The sequence below is a fragment of the Vespula vulgaris genome, chromosome 8 (assembly GCF_905475345.1).
Source record: "Vespula vulgaris chromosome 8, iyVesVulg1.1, whole genome shotgun sequence".
Classification (NCBI taxonomy): domain Eukaryota; kingdom Metazoa; phylum Arthropoda; class Insecta; order Hymenoptera; family Vespidae; genus Vespula; species Vespula vulgaris.
This window is the reverse complement of record NC_066593.1, coordinates 116,044-137,307: the sequence shown is the minus strand read 5'-3', so window position 1 is coordinate 137,307 and position 21,264 is coordinate 116,044. Positions and strand designations below refer to the sequence as shown.

At 47.3% G+C, this 21,264-nt stretch overlaps 1 protein-coding gene across 1 annotated transcript in view; it reads left to right on the top strand.

The window, feature by feature from the left end:
• The window catches only part of LOC127065840 (nephrin-like), a 72,711-nt gene that overhangs the window by 34,536 nt on the left and 16,911 nt on the right, over positions 1-21,264 (top strand). The window contains exons 2-5 of the mRNA XM_050998728.1: positions 10,438-10,570; positions 12,085-12,293; positions 20,711-20,821; positions 21,003-21,206. Of these exons, the coding sequence (XP_050854685.1) occupies positions 10,438-10,570; positions 12,085-12,293; positions 20,711-20,821; positions 21,003-21,206 (657 nt within the window). The remainder of the gene's footprint in view (positions 1-10,437; positions 10,571-12,084; positions 12,294-20,710; positions 20,822-21,002; positions 21,207-21,264) is intronic.

The following is a 21,264-nucleotide window of genomic DNA, read 5'->3' as shown; positions in this document are numbered from 1 at the left end:
ATAGCCGGCGCATGGCCGCAGGGAGCGACGGACGTGCAACGCGCCACCGAAAAACTTTCCTCTCTCTCTCTCTCTCCTTTTCTATCTCTCACTTCAGTAGTTTTCCTCTTCCCCGGTATTCGTGGTCAACGGAAAGACGAAAGTTTCGGGTAAAACACGTTGCAAGATCATCCCCCGACACTCGTAGCCGATCGTGTCACGTCTGTCAAACGCCACCTCTGCTATATTGGCCAACCCATACTTTTTGTTTCTCTGCACTTTGCCAAGACGTTCTCGCGAGTACCGGGATCGATATTACAGATTTTTCTATACTCGATGTTTTCGAAACGGACGATAAACTGGAGAGTTATCTCGCGAAACGACCCTTTGAAAATTTCGTGTATGCGCGAGAGTAATTAAAAAATCTGATGAATAACGCGAATATAGCGCGTTTACGAAAAAAGCGAAGAGAAATAAGAAAAATCATTAAAAACCTTTGGTCGATCGCAAAAACCTCGTAAACGGTATCGCGACATTGAAAAAAGAGCATGGTTTCTTGATCGAGAACAAACGTCTCTCTCCGTTCCTATTACGACTAGAGTCCGTAACAAAAACTCAAACGTTTCGTTGTTTCATTTCGTAGATTGTGACGTTTATAACGTCGAAAGAAGAGAAAATTCATTGCATTACTGCGGTATCCCGGCTACATATTCATTCATTTTCATTTCAAACGAGTTTATACCGAAAAGCCCCTCCAAATACGTCTTTACGATCGATAAAGGCAATTTCATTGTGAAATTAAACGAATATATACGTTTCGAAAAATCTCGCAAAGGCCTAGAACGAGTTTTAACGTATGCTGCTACGTAGATATCTCGTAGATGTACAACGACCGAAGAAGAGATAAACCTTTTACGAAAAATCGGGAAACGTATTAAAGCGGTTGATAAAGTCGCGTAGGTACATTTAATCGCGACACATATTAAAGTTTCATAGGAAGACGAAAATATCGTACTCGAAGTAAAAGCTAACGTTTCTCTCATCGAAAAACCTCATCGCAGGAAAATGACGTTTCGTCGGTCGGCGATGGAGAAACGCGTTAACGACGATTAGTATGCCCGCCGTTCTCCTCGTTCGTTCGAGGATTCGTCGAAACGAACGATGCAAGGAAGAGAAAAATTTGATAAAGGCGATTTTCGAAGGAGAAGGAAGAAAAAAGAGAGAGAGAGAGAGAAGAGAGTCTTTCGAAATGCTAAGGAAAATTAATAAGAAATCTCGCATTCCCATTTCGAATCTGAGAGTATGCAGGATCGAGCGAACCCGGCATGTACCGCCGCGCGCTCGGTATTTCCGACGACGGCACGTCACGTTACGACATAGCTATTCCGAAAATTTGCCGAACGTCGACGGGATCTCTCGCATACGCCCATATATCGCTAAATTACTCGCTCTCCCGCGTTCGTCCTTTCCCGCGAGATAAGAATTTAAATATCGAAAGATACCTTCGACGCTATTAATTAACTCGATTCCTACGGTACTCGCGATAAGCCGACGTAGAGATGTACAAAGGAGAGAAGCAACGCCTCGCTCGAGAAGAAAACGCAACGCGCGGAAGTTAATAACGATCAATGGCCGTAGAAGAGGAAGACGAGAGAAAGACGAGTAGAGAAAGACGAGCGTTCCGAGACATTTCGCCGGAACTTTTCAAACGATCTCATTTGCTGTCCCTCGTAATCGTACAACTCCAAGCTGATAATTTGATGACTTTAAACTTTGGCAGAAAAACTTTTTAACGAGTTACTTCGAAGAACCGAGCTTTCCTCTCCCTTTTCGGTTTTTACCATCTCCTTTTCCTGTCCGCGCGAAAGATTCCTCGGGCATCTCCGACGTCGTAAAAAATTCACTTATTCGACGAGGCTACGATTAATTCAAGATCCTAAATAATTCCTGCGATTGTGACGCGATCAGAAATTCCTCGACGCGCGAGAGAAAATGCCGGGAAAAAGTAGTCGGCCGAATCGCTCGAAGTATCACCTGTTGGTTCTTTCGTTCGTTCGCCATGGACGCGTAGGCAAAAGAGACCAAGAGAATATTTTCGGGCCGGAGAAATTTCACGCGTACCCCCCGCTCCATCTCGTCCTCTTCTTTCGCCTTTTGCCATCGCGGCTCTCGTTAGCGCTAGGCGTAACGACGCAAAACAAATATTCTCCTCGCTCTCCGTCGACTCTACGGGAGAGAATTTTTATCGTCGCACCTGTTGGTCCTTTCGACTTATCGACGGATTCACGATTTCGTAAACTCGGCCAATGTCGCCGTAATTCTTCGATCTCGATCCGACGTTAATTAATAGCTGACAGAAACGAAGACGTCGATCGCGCAAAGAACTTCTCCTTTATCCGATCGAGAGCTACGTATCGGCAATAGCCTTCCCCGCGAGAAGTAAATACGTTTCGTCTGCGAACCCGCAGCAAATTTATTCGGCAAGGCGCCGTACCGGCGTAAAGACTCGAGCGCGACGCGCGCGATACCGCGTTTTATCTATGCGAAAGAAGTTTATCGTCGCACCTGTTGGTCGCGTTGGAGTATTGGCAGGTTTATCACGCCGCCGGCCCTCGCCCGTCGCACCGACGTACCAGGCGACAGTCCCTTATCTAAATGGTCGAAAGCAAGCCCCCAAGAAAACGTTCGAGATAGTTTTCCGTCTTTGGAGAATTTCCATTAACGCGCGAAGGACCGCGACGGGTAGGAGAAAACGAAAGAAAAAGGAATAATACCCTCGATTTGCCGGCACCTGTTGTTCGCGTTGACTCTTTGTCACATTTTTCATCGCCTCCGAGATAATTCCCTGACCTCGAGGCATTATCTCTTCTCGTACTCGCTGCTCTCGACTCGTCTCGGCTTTTCCTCGTTTCGTTCGTCGACGCGAATGTTCTTGGGTCGATCGTACCGTCGAAGAGCGAACCGATGGCACCTGTTGAACTCCGCGATACGTTCGACGAATTATTTCCAAAGTCCTAACGTCGCGCGTTTCGCGACTCGAGCCGATCTCCGCCTCGCGCGCGGAGTCCTCGAGCGCGAGACCCTTCACGCGTTTTCGTATCGTCCCAGTTTGCAGCGATCGAAGAAAACCCATTAATTCGCTCTGGCGAAAGTGCCCTTTGCATCTCCGATGTATTCCTACGCACGTACGAGTACGTACCCGGACGTAGGTACTTGGATAGATAGCTTCGCACGGAGGAAGGTAGAAGCGTCTCGACGAGCCACGATTCGCCGCGATCGAGGCATCGTTTCCTGCCTCTACTCGAGGCCCTCCCCCGCCTCTCTCTCTCTCTCTCTCTACTAATCCCGCCTAACTTGAAATCGCTTTTCTCACGCGAGGCGTCGCGTACGTAGGCGTTCGGACGAAACCGTAACGAAGGTACTTCGTATGCGTAATTCCTACTCGAGCGTTCTCCTAAACCAAAACGAAAAGAAACGATTCGGCGCTATCGAGTACTCGTCTTCTAGTTACGCGCCGCATCGTCTAATTCCACTTGGTCGTCTACGTGTACATAGCGCAACTGCGAGCTCCTCGAAAAGCGATTAATGTTACGTTTATATAAGAGAAATTCAAGACCAATTACGTCGTTGGGTAAGGATGGAAACGTCTTCCCGTTCTTACGCAACGATTAAAATCCTCTAACCGACATTTAACAACGTAACAAACTATCTCCGAATTATTCGTTCGAGTACGCGCTATGATTGTTCCAACTGTAAACAATGAAATGTTTCTCGTTTAAACTCCCAACGTTCCTATGATTAAATATCATTGATAAAGTTCGAGTCGGTAATAAGGCCACTAGACAACTTTTAATGAATCTCCATCCGTAGAAAGACTTTGAAAGAGGAATGGACGTTTGCCGGGCCGTTCGTCGAGCCGTTCGTCGAGCCGTTCGTCGGACCGGAGAAAAAAGGTAATTAAGACGAATAAGAAAAAACGCGACTCTCGCAGGAAAGATCATCGGATAATCGTTAAAGAGAACGAGCGGCTGCGTAGGCCGAGATAAGTCAAGAAGGTCTAATCCTCGATTCTCTCGCTGTTCTCAAACAAATCCTGCAAAATTCGCTACAACGAACGTCGGTAGGAGAGAATCACTCGACCAGCAAAATCCTGACCGCCGAAAAATGTAAGCTCTCTCTCTCTCTCTCTCTCTCTCTCTAATTGGTTTCTCTCGTTTACGGAGTGTAAGCGTAGAAAAAAAATGAATCTCACATCTAGAGCGTTCGAAATCGAATGAAAACTAATATCTCCCGGATATATCACACTCTCGTGAAATTTAAGGCTCGGAAAGATGAGGGAAAACGCGATAGAGGGGTATGAAAGAGATAGGTGGTAGCGTGCGATCTTGCCACCTATAACCACCTACGCGTCGTCGTTCTCATCGATCGACCCGAACGAAACTTTCCCCGGTAAGCCGCGCTATCCTCTTCGATCCACCTGCGAGGCAGCCGCTACCCCTGCGTTCCCGGTTCGGCGCTTCGACTGCCCGTCGTTTCCGTGCCTGGCCAACCACGTTTCATTTATTTTCATCGTGTTTCCTTTCTACTCTCGCCGCGTTCCCGCGATTCCTCTAATTCGCGTTCGCCGCCCTTCCTCCGCTCCCTCGTCAGACAACCTGACACCAACGCGATTCGACGCGAGCATCTCGTGTTCTCCGGAATTCTCTCTCTCTCTCTCTCTCTCTCTCTGATATCCTTTCTCGCCATCCACGGAATTATTATTCGCGCGTCACCGGCAAATTGAATGCAAGTATTCGAAGGAAGAAGGAAAAAGAGAAGAAAGAGAAAAAGGAAAGGTAGAGAAGGGTGGAAATGATGGAAGGGTAGAGATGAGACGTGACTGGAGAATCGCCGACGCGTTATCTCTTTCCGCCGGAGAAAACGCAGAACTTAATGGGTTTTGCCTTCTCTCGTAGATGTCTGAAAGGAAGAGCCCGAAAGAAAAGGGAAAATAAATGAAGAGAGAGAGAGAGAGAGAGAGAGAGAGCGAGGTGTGAGACGCGACGACGTCAACGAGGGAAAAAGTAAGGGAAAAGATAGTCCCCTCGCGAGAGTCCACCGTGATTTTTATCGCGATACGTGACCCGAACCAACTACGTTATTTTAGAGATTCGAAGAGAAGCAGAGTCGACCCGCCGAAATTACGTTTGTGTCGAATTAAAGCTCCTACTTTGTCTCGCCTCGACCGACTCGTCCGCGTCGACGTGACGCGAGACGAGAGAGGGGTGAAGCCACATATGCGGATTTTTAAATTGGACGGAGACGTCTCGTTTCGAGTAACGAAATAACGTCCGAGCAAAGGACGTGCCAGGAGATTCCAAAGCTTCTCGTTCGCTCAATGAGCTCGATCGTGGAAAAGCAAGCGTGAACGAAAACGGAAACGAAACAACAAGGGCCAGTAGAACGACCCCTTTCGGCCTCCTACGAAGATAGGTAAGAAGGAACTCCTTCGATGACATCGTCGCATCAAAGTGGACAATGTCGAAATTTGTAGATTCTCTCGAGGACGGGAGCGTTCCGGTCCGACTTTTTCAAGGATAACTCGTTCAACGATCGGTGTTCCACGCCCCGGTCTCCGAATCGATCTGTCCGAATCCGCTCGTTAGAAAATCGATGGCCCGCCGTCGCGTCGGATCGATGACTCTATCTAGAGAGTTACGCGAACTTTGGTTAATCTGACCGATTCTTTACCAAGTCCGTAGTTACTTTCCGTAGCTTCGTTCTAACACGAGGACCGATTCACCGCACAGCTATCGGCACGAAACTCGATAGAAACGATCTGTATTTTTGATCTTAACGGTATCGGGGAAATAGGCCAACCAAACGTCGGAATTCCCTATACTCGGCGGCTGAAAAATATTCGTCCGTATTGGATATCCTAACGGATCACCAAACTCGATCCAACTTTCGATACGCACGCGTTTCGTCGTGCATTCGCTCTTGGATAAAACCTAAATGTTTTTTATCGCGGCCACGTATCGGTACATATAGCAAGTGAATAAAATTGGACGACGAAGCAGCCATCCCCTGTTCTTGCCAGCCGATAATTGATAGAAGCAATAATACGGTCAACTTCGAAGAAAACGCTCGAGTAGAAAAAGTTAGCCTTTCTCGAGGCAAGTCTTTCGAAGATCGCGAAGACGTCGATGCCGAAGGAGAAACTACGGAAAAGACCCTTGAATTTTCTCGTAGCAACCGTCGTATATCCACCGTTTTGCTTACGAAAACAAAAGAAACGCTCTTCGAGTGCCACCTGGAAGTAAACGCAAATGACGTCGTCCGAGTAATATAAAATACGATCTGTCGGTACGAATTGGGAACCTCTCGAGAGGTTTCGTAAACGTAGGGCATAGTTTTAACGCTCGCGCGAACACTGCTTCGACTCCCCGAATTGAATAGCGAGCAAAACTACATGCTGGTACATTTAACGCCATAGCAATGGAAGGCGAAAGAATAGGACGAAGAAAATGGTGGAAACGAAACCAATGGCGCGCGCTGCCAGCGTACACGTTGAAGCTCCGAATAAAGGGAGAGAGAGAGAGAGAGAGAGAGAGCTATAGAAGGAGAGCATGCCTCTGGCTCCGGAATACAAATGGGAAGATGGCCATTGTTACAGGGCATCCGACTTGTGATCAAAGTTGCTGCGATTCTAGGCTATCTATGTTGCCATGGAAATGGAACGTCTTCGGCCGCTACCATCGACGATGAGCAAGACGCAAGTCTGAATTGGGCTAAGACCGGCTTGGCAAATTCTACAAATGGAATTGTGGGCCGCCTTCGCTTCCGTTCGCGAATACGTCGAGAATACATCGAGAATACGGTGCTGCGACAATGTGTCTGCACCGGACGCGAATACGCGTCCATGTAGCATATACGTAGACTATATACACATAGACACGTGCTCGTGGCAGTGCGATCGAGGAGAATTACCGAGAACCAACGTCAATATTTGAAGCGGCTAAAGCCCATACTATTTGCCAAGACGTCTTTCGTCGACGTTCGCACCGTCGCGATAATCTCGCTTCCATTAAACACCGTTCAAACGTCTCGCGGCCTAAAATATAGTTTAGCGAGCCTTTAGCGTACCCATCTACTTTTTATCCAACGGCTATAATCGCGGGACGCGATTGTCTCATCGAGAACACGATGATCGATGCCGAACCGGCCGTTAAACGTGGAATTTATATACAGTTTATTCAAAGAAGCACAACCCTCCCAAAGGCTTCGTCTGAAATCGATCGGCTGGTCGTTAAGCGCAAAAACGACTAAATGGCCCGTTTGCGGTATCGCTCCTTCCTCGCTATTGCTAATTATCTGAACGACTTTTCGCCGTTCGCATTTCTAAAGAGAGGAGACAACGCTCGTTTCTCCGGTCTCTTTCAAGGAGTATAAAAAGGGGCGAGACCTATCGAGCGTAGAAAGGGGAGGAAAAACGAATCGACGACGTAACGAAAAGTTTACAAACAACGCCCAGGCATCGACGCGTACTCGCGTTTTACGTATGAGCGCCGATTAATGCTTCGAGTCAATTCAAATAATTTGCGAGTCGCAATATTGACGCGAGTAAGTACATAATTTGGACGAATTAGCGCGAGTAGGGGGAAACTAATGACAAGGTGTGGTTAATAACGATGTAACGGGAAACGAGCATGTTCGATGAACATTATCGGAGAGTCAACGGTGTTTGCACGAATAATTCGCGAGTAGCACTGCGCGTGCGAGTTCGAACGAGCACGACGAACTCGACCGAGCGTGTACTTTCATCGATACTATTTTCCAATGACAGAGCCTTCCCGTCCTTTCTTCCGCTAAATATGAAAAAAGCTTGTGCCATTTCCCCTTCGGCGCAATTCTCGCTCTCGGTCACGATTCTCGAGACTCTCCCTGGTCGAACAAAGGCCAACCTCGACGGTTTTTCCTTATTCGCCTATCGATCGGCTCGTTCGAACAACGTTCGAAACGATCGGCTTGGGCAACCGACCACGACCACTCGCGAACGTCTCGTCGAAAGGCGTAGGCGTACCAACGCGAACCCGTTCCTCTTTATTTCAGCCGAATAAAAAAAAACCAACGAATTCGGCCTTTCGCCGAATTTTCGCACTTTCGCGCGTAAAGCGAAAGCGACGATACGGCGAGACGAGAGGTACGTCGGAGATCGAAAAGACCGAAACGACCGAAACGTCGTCGAAGATCGCGCGAGCGAGTAAACGGGATAGAAGAAAAGGAGGACGCGATATGGGAACGAGGAGATGGGCCGCGAAATCGCCCCCCTCCTACCGATTCGATAATTAGAGCTTCAATGTCGGCCCGTTTCGACGTCTATTCGTTATCGTGGAAACAATCGCAAGTAAATAATTGGATCGTTCTCATCGGTACACGCGAAATTCTACGTGAGCCGCACGAAATCCTATTAATTCGAAACTGTGGTCTGCGCTTACAATAAGTGCGGAACCTAGTCTGTACGCGCGTCGATCCGTCGATCCGTCGATCCGTCGTCCGTCGTCCGTCGTCCGTCGTTTTTCCTCCGCCTCTCTGCGGATACGCGAACTGCAATTAACGACAAAATAATAACTGATATAATTCCTCTTTCCCTCTCACCCTCTCTCTCTCTCTCTCTCTCTCTCTCTCTCTCTCTCTCTCTCTTTCAACCTGCCCGATATTAGCAGGTACACGTAGGAGGATCGCGAGAGAAGTAGGAAAAACGTTCACCGTTCGCGCTAAAGCTTCTACAAAGAGAATCTCGTTTCGTTCGTTTGGAATGATCGCACGTGACGTTAATGCCACCGCGACGCGAAGGCGCGCGCCGACGCGTTTAAAATATACCAACTGTACCTTGGCTCGTACCACGAGACGACAAAGCATTCTCGCGCATATTACGAGCTAATCGTCCTCTAACGAGCCGCAGAGATCTCGTTTCTCCTCCCGTGCGCGCTTCTTCTTCGCAATCTGGGCCTCGAGATCGCACCGAGCTCACCGACGACGCCGTACGTTTTAACGAGTAAACGATCGTTAATTAGCATCGAAAATCGCTGACACGCGCGTTAACGACCCCAGTCCTAATCCCTTCGAAGGAAGGAAATTATCCGAAGCGCGCGTCCGTCCCGTAGAAGGAGCTTGTTCCTCTTTGAAAAAATTTGTCAAAAATTCTATCGATTTCCATCGAATCCAAGTACGGTATGGATCTACGTAAGGGTGTACCGGTAGACGCGCGTCCGTACGTGTATAAGCGTATTTCGGTAATCGAACGATATATCTTTATCGATCGTTAGAGGGTAGTCGGCCGACCCCGGTTGCGAAGCGAAGCATAGGGATCGTGCGTTAAATTTATACCCTTAATGAGTTCAATCGGAAGGAGAACGGTGACGGTAGGAAAGCGATGTTCCTGTAACGAGGAATGCCATTCCCTTTGATATCATCGATTTTGCCGTGGCCGAGTTCGGGTTCGATCGTTCGGCTCGACCGATACGTGGCCGATTAGGCCGACTAGGCTGACCGGTCGGCAATTGCTACCACTGTGCCGTTACGCTCGCCACTTACCGCATTCGTACGATCCCGACGCTTTTCCCTCACGTCGCTACGTATGACGATTACGACGACCCGCACCGAGGTCCTCGGTATGACGTATACGATGCCTGTATAAAATGCCAATGTACTTTCGTAAGTGTCAAACGACGCGGCTGGGCAGAAAAGGGAAGGGGTAGCGATAACGCGGCTTTCTCTCGGCACGATCCATTCCTGGATGGTTCAGACGGCATCGACAAATCGTCGACAAACGGGAATAGTCGCGCGAGAAAAACGAAACGCGTCTTATAGAAATTTTTCGCCAAACCCTCGAACGGTCGATTTAGGTTGATCGCACCTGCGGCTCTTGCGTTTGCCCTTCCCCTTACTACTCCGCCGCCTCTTTATAGGCGCTTTAGGATAAATTTTCATGGAAAGTAACGCGAATCCATCCCTCCCCCCGACGGTCCCGAACCTATAGAAAATAGACTTTTATCGTCGCGTCTCGTCGTTCGTATTTCACCAATATTTTCTCAACTCCGGCCGGAATAACGTCGGGAATTCGGTCAAAAATTTACGACAGGCCTTCGTCGTAAGGACGAGAAGAACGCGCGTACCGTATTTTTATCGCATCGTATTTCACGTTGACCCGAGTCCGACTAGCGAGGGATACTTGATTATCGACCAAAAGCAGATTTTGGATAAAACGATTACGGGGAAAGGAGACGGGTAACGGCTAATAGGTTTGTTCCGTTTAATATCTTCGCGTTAGGCCTCGACTAGGCGAATCTGTACGGTAATACGGTAAAATAGGCCATCCGACTCGCGAATCTCTCTATCTCCATCGATAAACATTCCAGCAAGCGTATAACGCCACTTTGAATTTCATATCAACCGGCCTTGTTTCTCTCTGTTTAGTACCCATATCGCACATCGTGGCACTGGTCGGAGATCCCACCTATCTTCCCTGCGACATATCAACTACCCACGAAGGAGATTCGGTACATCTTGTGCTCTGGTATCGCGAGGATCTTGGAACATCGGTTTACAGGTGAGATGCAATCAGTGTATACATATACCTACATGTACATACAAATACGCGTATTCTCTCCTTACTATATTCTCTCTTACGCAAATACATACGTACATACGCGCGCGCAAGCATACATATCCACACACTCACACGCGCCCTATCTATCTATCCTTCTATCCATCTACGAATGTACAAACTGGCGTCGGTCGTTGTCTCTATCGGTCCGCACCAGGCTACATACATCTCGTCGACACAATGCGAGATTGGTGGTCGCTTTTAACCGAAAATTGCCTTCGAACTCGATTTTCGTCTCACATCGGGGATATATACCTATCTATATACGTACATAAGCGTTTATATATATATATATGTGTGTATATATATATATATATATATATATATATATATATGTATATATAAACACACACACGTCGCCAAGTCTTTCGCCGAACTAAACTATCTAGATGGTATCTTCTATACCGTACAAAGCATTGAGAAATGAGTTTTCCAACTACTCATAATCGAGAACCTAAAAATGACTATGGTCGCTGGGGGTAGCAACTTTTGGAAATAGTTGGAGCGTTTACGATATAAGCGCAAAGAGACACATGCAGAAGTGGAGAGGGGGAAAGAGCGAAAGAGAGAGAGAGAGAGAACGCGAACGAGCGAGTTCTTACAACAGCGCGATCGAGTAAGCACGTTAACTATGCGAAATATATAGTCATGGAATGCCGCAGTGTAATCGGTATCGCAAACTTGGCTCACGCTACCAAACAGTGAGTGTAATTGGTCCTAATTGATCCTATCTGAATAATGCCAAGACTGGAAACCTGTTACCATCGAATTACATTAGGAGCGAGCGTGGAATCGTTACGTGCAAAAATCCGCTTGAAAGTCGAGCTTTTCCTAGAACCTTTATCGACATAATAATAAATACAAAATTGAGTCTTTTCCAAGATTGAAACATTTTTCATCTCGCTTGGCAAATGTTTTCGTTCAAAAAAAAAAGAAGAAAAAGAAAAATTAATCTTGTTAACTTTAGACGAGACGCACTCCTTCAAATTTTCTATCCGTCAGTACGGTTTCACTCGAACGAACAAAAATTCCCGGTAATGGATACTGTTTCCACGCCTTATTAATTTGGATTCGAAGCTCTAGGAAAAACAAAGCTTTAGAACGCATATATGTAGAAACCACAAGATGGATTACGCGATTAAACGATTTCGTGCTTGCACGTCGCTAACATAGATATACTCGTATCCGTATTATATAAATATAGTATAGATATAGGTATTCTCCTCTCTCTCTCTCTCTCAAACTACGCGTTGCGCTATCCTTTGGTAAATTATCCTTAGATGCTTTCCGCTGAAATTATAAAATTTATTTCTCGCTGCTCTTCCCTCGACACATTCGCACGCATTACACGAGAGAAGCTTGCAAGTCTGAGAATCGAAAATCGTGTGTGTATTCGTTCGAGGCAGCTGATCGCGAGCCCCGAGACTCATCGGTATAATAAAGCGATTCTGTCGCAGCGTCGACGCCAGAGATCGAGACTTTGGTATAGCCGAGAGATGGTCGGACGACACGGTGTTCTCGAGTCGAGCTTACTTCATGCCAGACAAGAAACCGGCCGAGCTGGGCGTGGATCACATAAGGGAGGAAGACGCTGGTATTTATCGATGTCGGGTCGACTTCCAAATCGGCCAAACGCGAAACTCCAAAGTCAATTTAACGGTGATAGGTAAGAACGAAACGATCTTTTCATTCGCGTTAATCGTAAGAATATTTTTCTAAGGACGATCGTCGGAAAGTGACTTCGATCGACTTCACTCGTTTTCGATCGAACGCATTTTCTACGATATACTATCTACGATATTTCTACGATACACTATGAGTTTTTATTCAAAATTCGTATTCTTCCCAACGTCGCCTTTTTTGCGCATCTATGCACACCGCGCGCGGTATTACTACAGCTCTCTCTACTTTTTCGACTTTCTTCCTTGAAATCTCTTAGGAACACGGAGATACTCGGCTTCGTACCAAACGGATATTATTCGTCTGGTGTGAGATCTCAGCCTGAGATACATACTCCGAAAGCGTAACCGAAACGTTTGACATTTTTCCGCATTGGAAAGGTCGCGCGAGAGCTTCGAGAGAAGATGCAAAGGGGTTTTCAAAAGGATTTTCCACGGTATAGTCGCACTGGATGTCTACCTTCTTACAACGTTACAATATGTTACACGTTAGATATATGTGAACGGTCGCGCCGTCCTCTCTCTCTCTCTCTCTCTCTCTCTCTCACGAGCCACTATACCTAACAATACGTCTCGTCACTAGACGCGGCAAACGGCAAAAGGCCAACGGTCTCGATTTATAGTCAACGTTCTGCAGCTGACATTGGAACGTATGTATGTACGCATGCATCCGGTTATACCAGAACCTCGGGTGTAGGAATAGAAAATATCTATCGCGCCTCTCGTGTGCGCGCACGCTTCCTCGCACGTTGGCAATGCCGAGACGTTCCTACATTTTTTTAGCCGAAAGCTATGAAATACAAACGATCGATAAATTATCTTTTTTATCGACGATTACAATCGAGGTCATAGTCGCGTCGATATCTCGCATCCGAAACGTAAATATCTCTCTTGAATTATTTGCAAAACTTTTCTTTCGTACGTGCGCTTCACGGAAGAGCTAGCTGAGCAACGGAAAAAGAAAAAACAGAAGAGAGGCCACTGTTCCATATACCTTAAACGTTCGCCGCTGAAACGCTGAAACGTTGAAGCGTTTCTCGGATTTCTCTCGCGGTTGAGGCGTTGTAGAGGAACGAAATGTATAGCGAGCACGGCCACGCGCACTAGTAAAAGAATGACGGAAAACGTCGAGCGGGAGATGAACCACTCTGGGAAAAAGGAAAAAAAGAAAAATAAGAAGGGAAAAAGGGAACGGAAAAGGAAGAGGTTGTTATAACGGAACGAAGCTGACGGGGCGACGAGAAGAGGGAGAGCAGAGAGAGGGAAAAAAGAATCCAATTAACAATCCCGTTCAGAAGTTATGGAGATGCCCCGGCCGAGCGTGCCGCGCCGGCCTCGTTGCTTTTTCTCCTCGGCATGTGCCGAGGAATTTTTCCCGTGGGATAATTAGCCCCTTCTACCGAACAGCCCCGGCCCCACCCGGAGCATGCTCCGGACAGAAGCCCTCGTAAACGCGAGCGTTGGTAAACCTTTTCCAGATGAACGCCAATTAACGTGCTTTCTCCGCTCTCCTCTCCACTCTTTTGCCGTACTTTGCTAAAATTGCTAGTTGCACATCGGTCTCTCTATCTCTTTCTTTCATTTTCACGCTTCGCGCTTGTTCTCTCTCTCTCTCTCTCTCTCTCTCTCTCTCTCTCTGCCCCCCCCGCCCGTATTCGCAAGGCGCGTGTCGTTTTCGAAACACGTACGCGCATAAACGCGAACGGAAGAGAGCGACCTTTCGTTAAAAGCGAGAAAGGAAACGGCGTTAAAGAGAGCACTCGAGGAATTTAAATCGCGCTTCTCGCAAACCAGCAGGCCGCAGCCGTCTGTGTCTCTGAGAAAAAAGGAGAAACGAGGAAAGGGGCATGAGTGCGAGCGAACAGCGATGTCACGCCGGAGGATGTTTTCGAACGTTCGACGAGACGCTAGACCCCTGTCTCTCCTTCCAAACTCGTTTTTCCAAATAAACCTCGAATTCTCGCTCATCGCATATTTTTGCTTTCGTTGCGTAAAGTCCATCGCAAGGAGTAACGAGGAGACGCAAATATATTTGCTGCGAGGGATCGACGTTACTCGTTATCGAATCGAATAGCCTGCCTTCGAGTAATTCGATATTAGTTCGACAAGGTTCGAACTCGGGCTCGAATAAACTACCGCTGAAGTGTACCACCCAACGATTGTTTCGAGACGGACCCATCCAATGTCGAAACCATAAAAGTGTATACCGACGTAAGGTGATATTAATGACAAGTAAATATATATTATAGAAAGCAAACGACAGAAAGGAGTAATGGTCTAACGACGAAGCAAGGAACGTTCGAGAGATAAAAGGAAATAAAGTAAGAATCGAGGAAGCGTACCAACGAGAGAGTCTTTTACGTTTCAAGAGAAGAATAAGAAGGAAGAGTCATAAATTGGATCGAAAAGAATTTATCAACTTCGTTACTCGGAAAACGACGCTTTCCACCGCATACTTCTTACGGCACGTCACGATATACGATAGACATCGATTCTTCGATTTTCAAGAAGCTTTACAAACTCCTTTCTCTGTGAAACTCGAATAACGCGAGAACTCTTTCGTGGGAACGGGCAAAGACTCGCGGTATAATCGTAAATCATGCTCGAACTTGAAAATATAACGCGCATCTTTTCCACGACTAACCGTCCCACGAATTTGTGAAATTTTACGTACTACGGACTTTGAAATCGCCCTCTCCCGCTTTCCCCGTGTTATCAAATGCGTTTGATCATCCGTCAAAGTTGCGAACGAAATCGCCTTTCCGTAACAAACTTTCGACTATCCGTTGACGTTAGGGTGAGGTTTAGGGCGACGGCGCGGAGGGGGGCCGCGCGCGCGGTACAGAAAAGAAGAAGAAGAAGAAGAAGAAGAAGAAGAAGAAAGGAAAAGAGGCGGTAACCTTTCGCTCGAATTGTTCTCTCGAAAGGTAATCGATCTGGATTTTCTCTCACTCGTCTTCTCGACCCCGAACTTTTAATAGTATTTTACTTTTAAGTACACTTCCGTCCGGATGATGCATCTGGTGCAGACGCGAAAGACGATCGAGTCGAAATTCCCTCGTAGAAAGTTAATAAGAAAAAAGTGGGGGACGCGAGAGAGAGAGAAAGAGAACGAAAAAACGACACGTAAAACCATGTTCGACGAAGGGATTCAACGGGAACGACCTTGCTCCTTCTTTTTTTTTCCTCTTTATTAAACGAGAGCTCTTTTTCTTCCGAACAATCAGAGCGACTCTCGATTCTCCTCATTTTTCTCCTTTGCTATGCCATCTTTGTCTCTCTCCCTCTCTCTTTCATTTTCTCTTTATCGATCATCCGCTTTGATGAGCGAAATTGACTGTGAAAATATATAATAGAAGAGACGTCGAGCCATTTGCAAAATTGGAAACACTCGATGGAAATGTACATTCCTGTTGAAGATGGAAGTAAATATGAGCTAGAATACGATCGAGTTCGTGCTTTCCAACTTGTCGACATTTGTACGAAGTGCTTGCGAATGAAGATCGGAAAAGTTAATTGTAACGCGACAGGCGCGCGGCTAAAGAAACGTAGAAGAATTGCCTCGGCAGTTAGAATCTTGAGGGAATGATTGGCCAAGATCTAGAGAATCCGGTAAGATCGCTCGGTTTACGCGAAACGGGGAAACGGCTACGCCGTTAATTCGCATTTAAAAACTACTTTTACCGTTGAAAATGCAATCACGTTCTAGAGAAATAAAAGGAAAAAGGACTCTGCTAACGAGAACGGGAAGAGCATCGTCGATGGACGTACGAAGTAGTTTGGAGAAGCGGACGTAGTTGAAGCGCCGCTTGAAAATGTACTTGAATTCAATTGTTTGAAAGTAGCTCCGTAATCGGTTCGCTCTCGTCGTTACCGACGGTAAATAGAAAGGCCGCACCTGTTAGAAATCACGGAAGAAGGTCCTCGTTCGCGAAGCTAGGGAAGATCCGAGGACGTCACGTCGAGTTTTCGAGGAAGGAAATAATTACGCTTCTATCCCATTCGTGGTACACTCTGCCTCAGAATTTTCTCAGTTTTCTCCCTCCCTCCCTCCCTCTCTCTCTCTCTCTCTCTCTCTCTCTCTCTCTCTCTCTCTCTCTCTCTCTGGTTCCTCACTCGCATACGTACTTGGATACGTGCGTCGTTTAAATCGAGATACTCGAATATCTCGATCACATTTTGCGAGAAAAGGTACGTCGTTCGAAGAAGAAAGTAGGCATAGCCTACTTTTAGAAAGAACAAGGGCGTTCTTTCGATTAGTCTTAACGCGCAGACGATTAAATTTTACGAACGGATCATAGTTATCGTCGATGCGTACAACTCGACCCACCGGATGAAATTTTGAGAAAACTGAGAATAGGAACGCGCGCTCTATCGCAGCTGAATAATAAAAGCGCTTTCGGAGCTCTTGGCTATCTCGGTGATCGAATTTCGGTGGCGGAAGGACGGAAAAAAACGAGAACGATCGATTTACGCGCTCGAGAAGGGAAGAGAAGAGGAGAATTTGTCGAAATTCACGCGTGAACACGCAAGAGAGATGCGAACGAGCATCCCCCCTCTTTCTCTCTTCATCTCTATCCATCCATTTATTGCTCTGCCCAAACAAACTCTCGGAGGCGATAGCAAGAACGACGAATAACGAACGAGTGGTCCTTTGTGTATCAAATTGTATATCGAAAGTTGCTCGAGTTACTCGCTAGAAGAACCGATAAGTCTATCAATCATTTTCCAGCTCGGATTAAAAGGAACGCGTGCGCGTACGAATCGACGACATTCTTGAAATTCCTTCGTGCTTCCACGGAACTTGGTAGAAGCGGAGAACGAGCAGAAAACGAGCTCGCAAAGAATCGAGTTACACGACGTCTGTTGCAAACGACCGCAAAGGAAAAGCTGAAAGTTTAGAAAATTCAAACTCGCGAACCTGAGGCTGCGGTTTTGCCCTTAAATACTCGTATTACGTCATTTCGAATCAAAGTTCGTCAAAAGAACCCATACCCGTCGGCACTGCCTTTCGAGTTTGTCATTTCTCTTTCGCTCGATGACGCAAACCCATAGTTACGTGCCACCTATCGAGGACCAAGGAAGCAACTTTCGGTAACTATTCGCAATACGATTTCGTTTCCGCGTGGCGCGATACGCGATGAACGCGACGAGTCGACGAATAAAAGTGCTCCTATGTATCCTCGTCTTCGAGAGGAAAGTAATAAACAAATCGAGGTCGAGGAAGTAAAGGATGGCAAGAGAACGGAAAGGAAGGCGTTCGAACGATCGTTTTCGAATTATCGCGAACGTTAAAAAGTGAGTATTTCGACGACGACGAAGTCATCGATGGAAGCAAGTCGAAGTCGTCGATATCCACTACACCAGTGCTCTTACTCGTTTCTTTAACGAGCGCTCTCGTAACAGCGAGTTGGCGAAGAGAATCGATGACGTTTCGCGCGTAAGCCGCGCTAACAACGAGTTTTCGCTCCTCGGGGGAAAAAAAAAGAAAGGAAAAAGAACAAAGGCTTTTGCCCGTTCGGACCGACAAACGTTAATAATTCGCAAATCGGGAGAGGCACGCTCCTCGTCGATTCTTCTCCCCGCGATCGTACTCTCGACCGTCCCGTTCCTAAAAACGTCGGACGAGTACTGCCCTCAGGAATGCCAACCGATGCCGCATAAAATGCACAAATTGCGTGTCTGTCGAAATTAACGAGCCGCGATAGCGACGCCAGTCGAAATCATAAGAGCGAGAAATGCGCTTTAACACGCTCGACTTCGTTATGGAAATTTGGATTTCATCTCGCGGTGCATTCTTGTAATATTCCAATCATTATTAATAAAGCAGCCACGCACTTCGCACCCGGATGCGCGTAATTGCAAACAATTTTCCCGGATTAATCGCTTTGTTCGGGAGAATGCGGTCGGGCGAATCGACGCGTTTCTCCCGCTATTAAAACGATGTATCGGGTTTCTTTCTCCCTCCCTCTCTTTGTCACTCGTTCTCGGTTCGATGGAAAAGAAAAGAAAAATCGCTTAAGCGTTTCCGAGCGAAATCAACGGGCCGGCGCGGCGGGGCGCGACGATGAAAGGGGAAAAAAGCGGACGCTCGCCGACAGACCGATCTCGGATCGGTTTCGATGTACGTAACGGACAGGAATAATCGCGCGCACCGTTGTCTACGCGCGCGGAAGCGTTCGCGATCGGTCTCCCGTCTCCGAAGCGTGGCGCGGATATTAAGCGGATGCAAAGCCACGTTAATTGTTTCGCCGTCCCATTTGCCCATTTGCCCATTTACCGTGTCCCGTCTGTACCGTTTCGAGCTTCGCAAGACGATTACTACGGTCGTCGAGACGCGTTTTACTCGCGCGACTGGAAAAGCTCTCGCGATCTTTCCGTGGACTAGGAAAAATCGCGTGACCATCGTCCGGGGAACGACTCGATTCCAAATAGAAATATTTCCCTTAAAGCCGTACGACCAGATTCGTTCGTTTCGCTCGTACGCGCTCTCGAGAGATAATGAGAAAGCGCTTCGAAGATACATCCCGTTTGCTCTTGAAATCCACGCTAGGTGTTGGCAGGAATGAAATTTCGATCGTCTTTATCTCCTTCTCTCCTCTCCATCCAATTTCGTGGGACGAATTTCATCTTCCATCCGTTTCATGGTCGGGGATTCGCGAATCTCGTCCTACATCTGAATCAACAACGTTGAAAGGTACTTTTCCCGAACACGATAGGACAATCTTATTTCATCGGATAGACTTCGATGGTAGAGAAGCGGGAGATAAAGAATTGGAGAAAGTTGGTAGAGAGGAAGAAAAATGAAAGGGAAAAACACGTTCGCTACTCTTCCACGTCCTTGTTCGTGCAAACGCTACGATGCTTACCGCGACATTAAATTCCATTCATAGATCCTTTCCAAAAGACTTGGAAATACTTGGCAAAATTCCACGACGCGGTAAACCACCGTCGCCTCTTTCCTCTTCCTACTCGTCCGTTCGAGAGAAAGAGAGAAGATTCGATAACAGTTCTCACGATTCGCGACTTTTTACGCTCTCGGGAAAGGAGACACTTTTCTCCGTCTCTCTCTCTCTTGCTCGCTCGCTCGCTCGCTCGCTCGCTCGCGTGTGCTTCAAGATCTTAACGGCAGTTAAGAAGGACGGTACGAAATAACGCGACGAGTGCGGGAAGGAATAAAAGAAAATAAAAGAGACAAAGAACCACGAAAGAAACTCGATCGTCCCGTTTCTTTTCTCGGCTCTCGAGCGCCTCGCTCCGAAAGGATAACAAGAGATTAGAAGAGGTTTAGAAGATACGATCGAGCGAGGGAGAGAGAAAGCGAGAGGGAAACAAAAGTGTTGGTAAACTGGTGTGGCCTAAGAAAACCAAGAGTCTCCGGGTGTATGGGAAAACGAAAGAAAAATAAAAAGTAAGGGAGGGAGAGAGAAATATGGAGGCGGTTTCGACGTACCGTTTAACCGATAAGAATGGTCTTCGCCGAGCTCTCTAGCCTCGCTCTCCCGTAAGACGCGTAAGAACGAGAGAAATCTTCGCGTCGCGCTACGAAATTTTACGTGTATCGCGACGCGGAAAGAAGACAGACACGGACCAAGATCGAAGTAATTTGCCTGTAGGCTGAATCAGAATCTGGCAGGTACTCGTCTTCCTCTTCTACCAGCACAAAAGGAACAAGTACGAGACGATTCTCTTTGTGCCCGAGGAAATGCGCCAGAAATGGCTGTCCGCGCTAGCGAAGGAGAGAAAGTGCCGAAGCAATTATCGTGATGGCGGTCTTCAAACCGGAACGTCGCGGAATTATTACGGCGGATAGTACCCTCGAGAAGCGAAAGATGGGAACGATCTTCGATATTCAGCCGACTCGGCTCCGATCGCGAGTCGCGAGTCTTCCTTCGTGGAAAGCAAGCCAGTCGATCATCGCCCTCTCGCGAATCGCAGCCGCGTTTCTCCGACGCAACGATGATGGCCGTCCAAACTTCCCCTCGTGATGCCAAATCAGAGTATCGACTTTTTTCGTAATTGTAATTTCTCCATCGCATTACCAATAATACCAGCTCGATACCGCTCGATACCGTTTTCTTTTCCGTGCTATCGCGACGGCAGTGGGTACAGGTGACTGGCTTCTATGAACTAGACGCGCGATATCGATTTCAGATTTCAATTTAATGCCGCCTCACGATATCCGAAGCATCCGAAGATCTTCCAATACCAATTTCGCGTTATCGGACTTTCGCTTGATGGCGAGCGAGAGAGAGAGAGAGAGAGGGCGGAGGGTGAGGGAGGAAAGAGAAACGCCGACCGCGGCTATCTTCATAGATGCGCGCGACTGGCCCGACCGTGAATCCTTCTCCTTTTGCTAATACCACGCGTAAATATCTACGTCTTCGTATCCGTCACTTTGCAGTTCCACCTCACAGGATCGTGATCGTCGACGAAAGAGGCATCGCTCGGGACAAAACGGCCGGACCGTACGCCGAGGGCGACTCCTTGCGGCTCTACTGCGACGTGTATGGCGGTAAGTAACGATCGTTTGAGAAGCTGCGAAATGCAATCGAATACCCGCAAATATGGATACGCGCGAGTAAGTAAACTCGAGAAATAGAAATAAATTCGTAGTCTACAACGAGGAAGGAAAGAAATATTATATCTCCTACGATTCGAACGAATACTATCTCTATGGTCTGTTTCCTTCGCAGGCAAGCCGCCGCCCACCGTGACCTGGTACCGCAACAACAATTTCATGAATAACAAAACGATGAACGTACGAAGCGGCGTGACGCGCAGCGAGATCGTGATAAAAAATTTGGGACGAGACGACGTCCTCTCGGAGCTGACCTGCAACGCGACGAATAATAACAGATCGCTCCCGCTGTCCTCGACCATTCGACTGGATATGAATTGTAAGTATCTATCCGCTCGAAGCAATAAAACAAAGCAAACAAAAGGGTCGCGACGCGA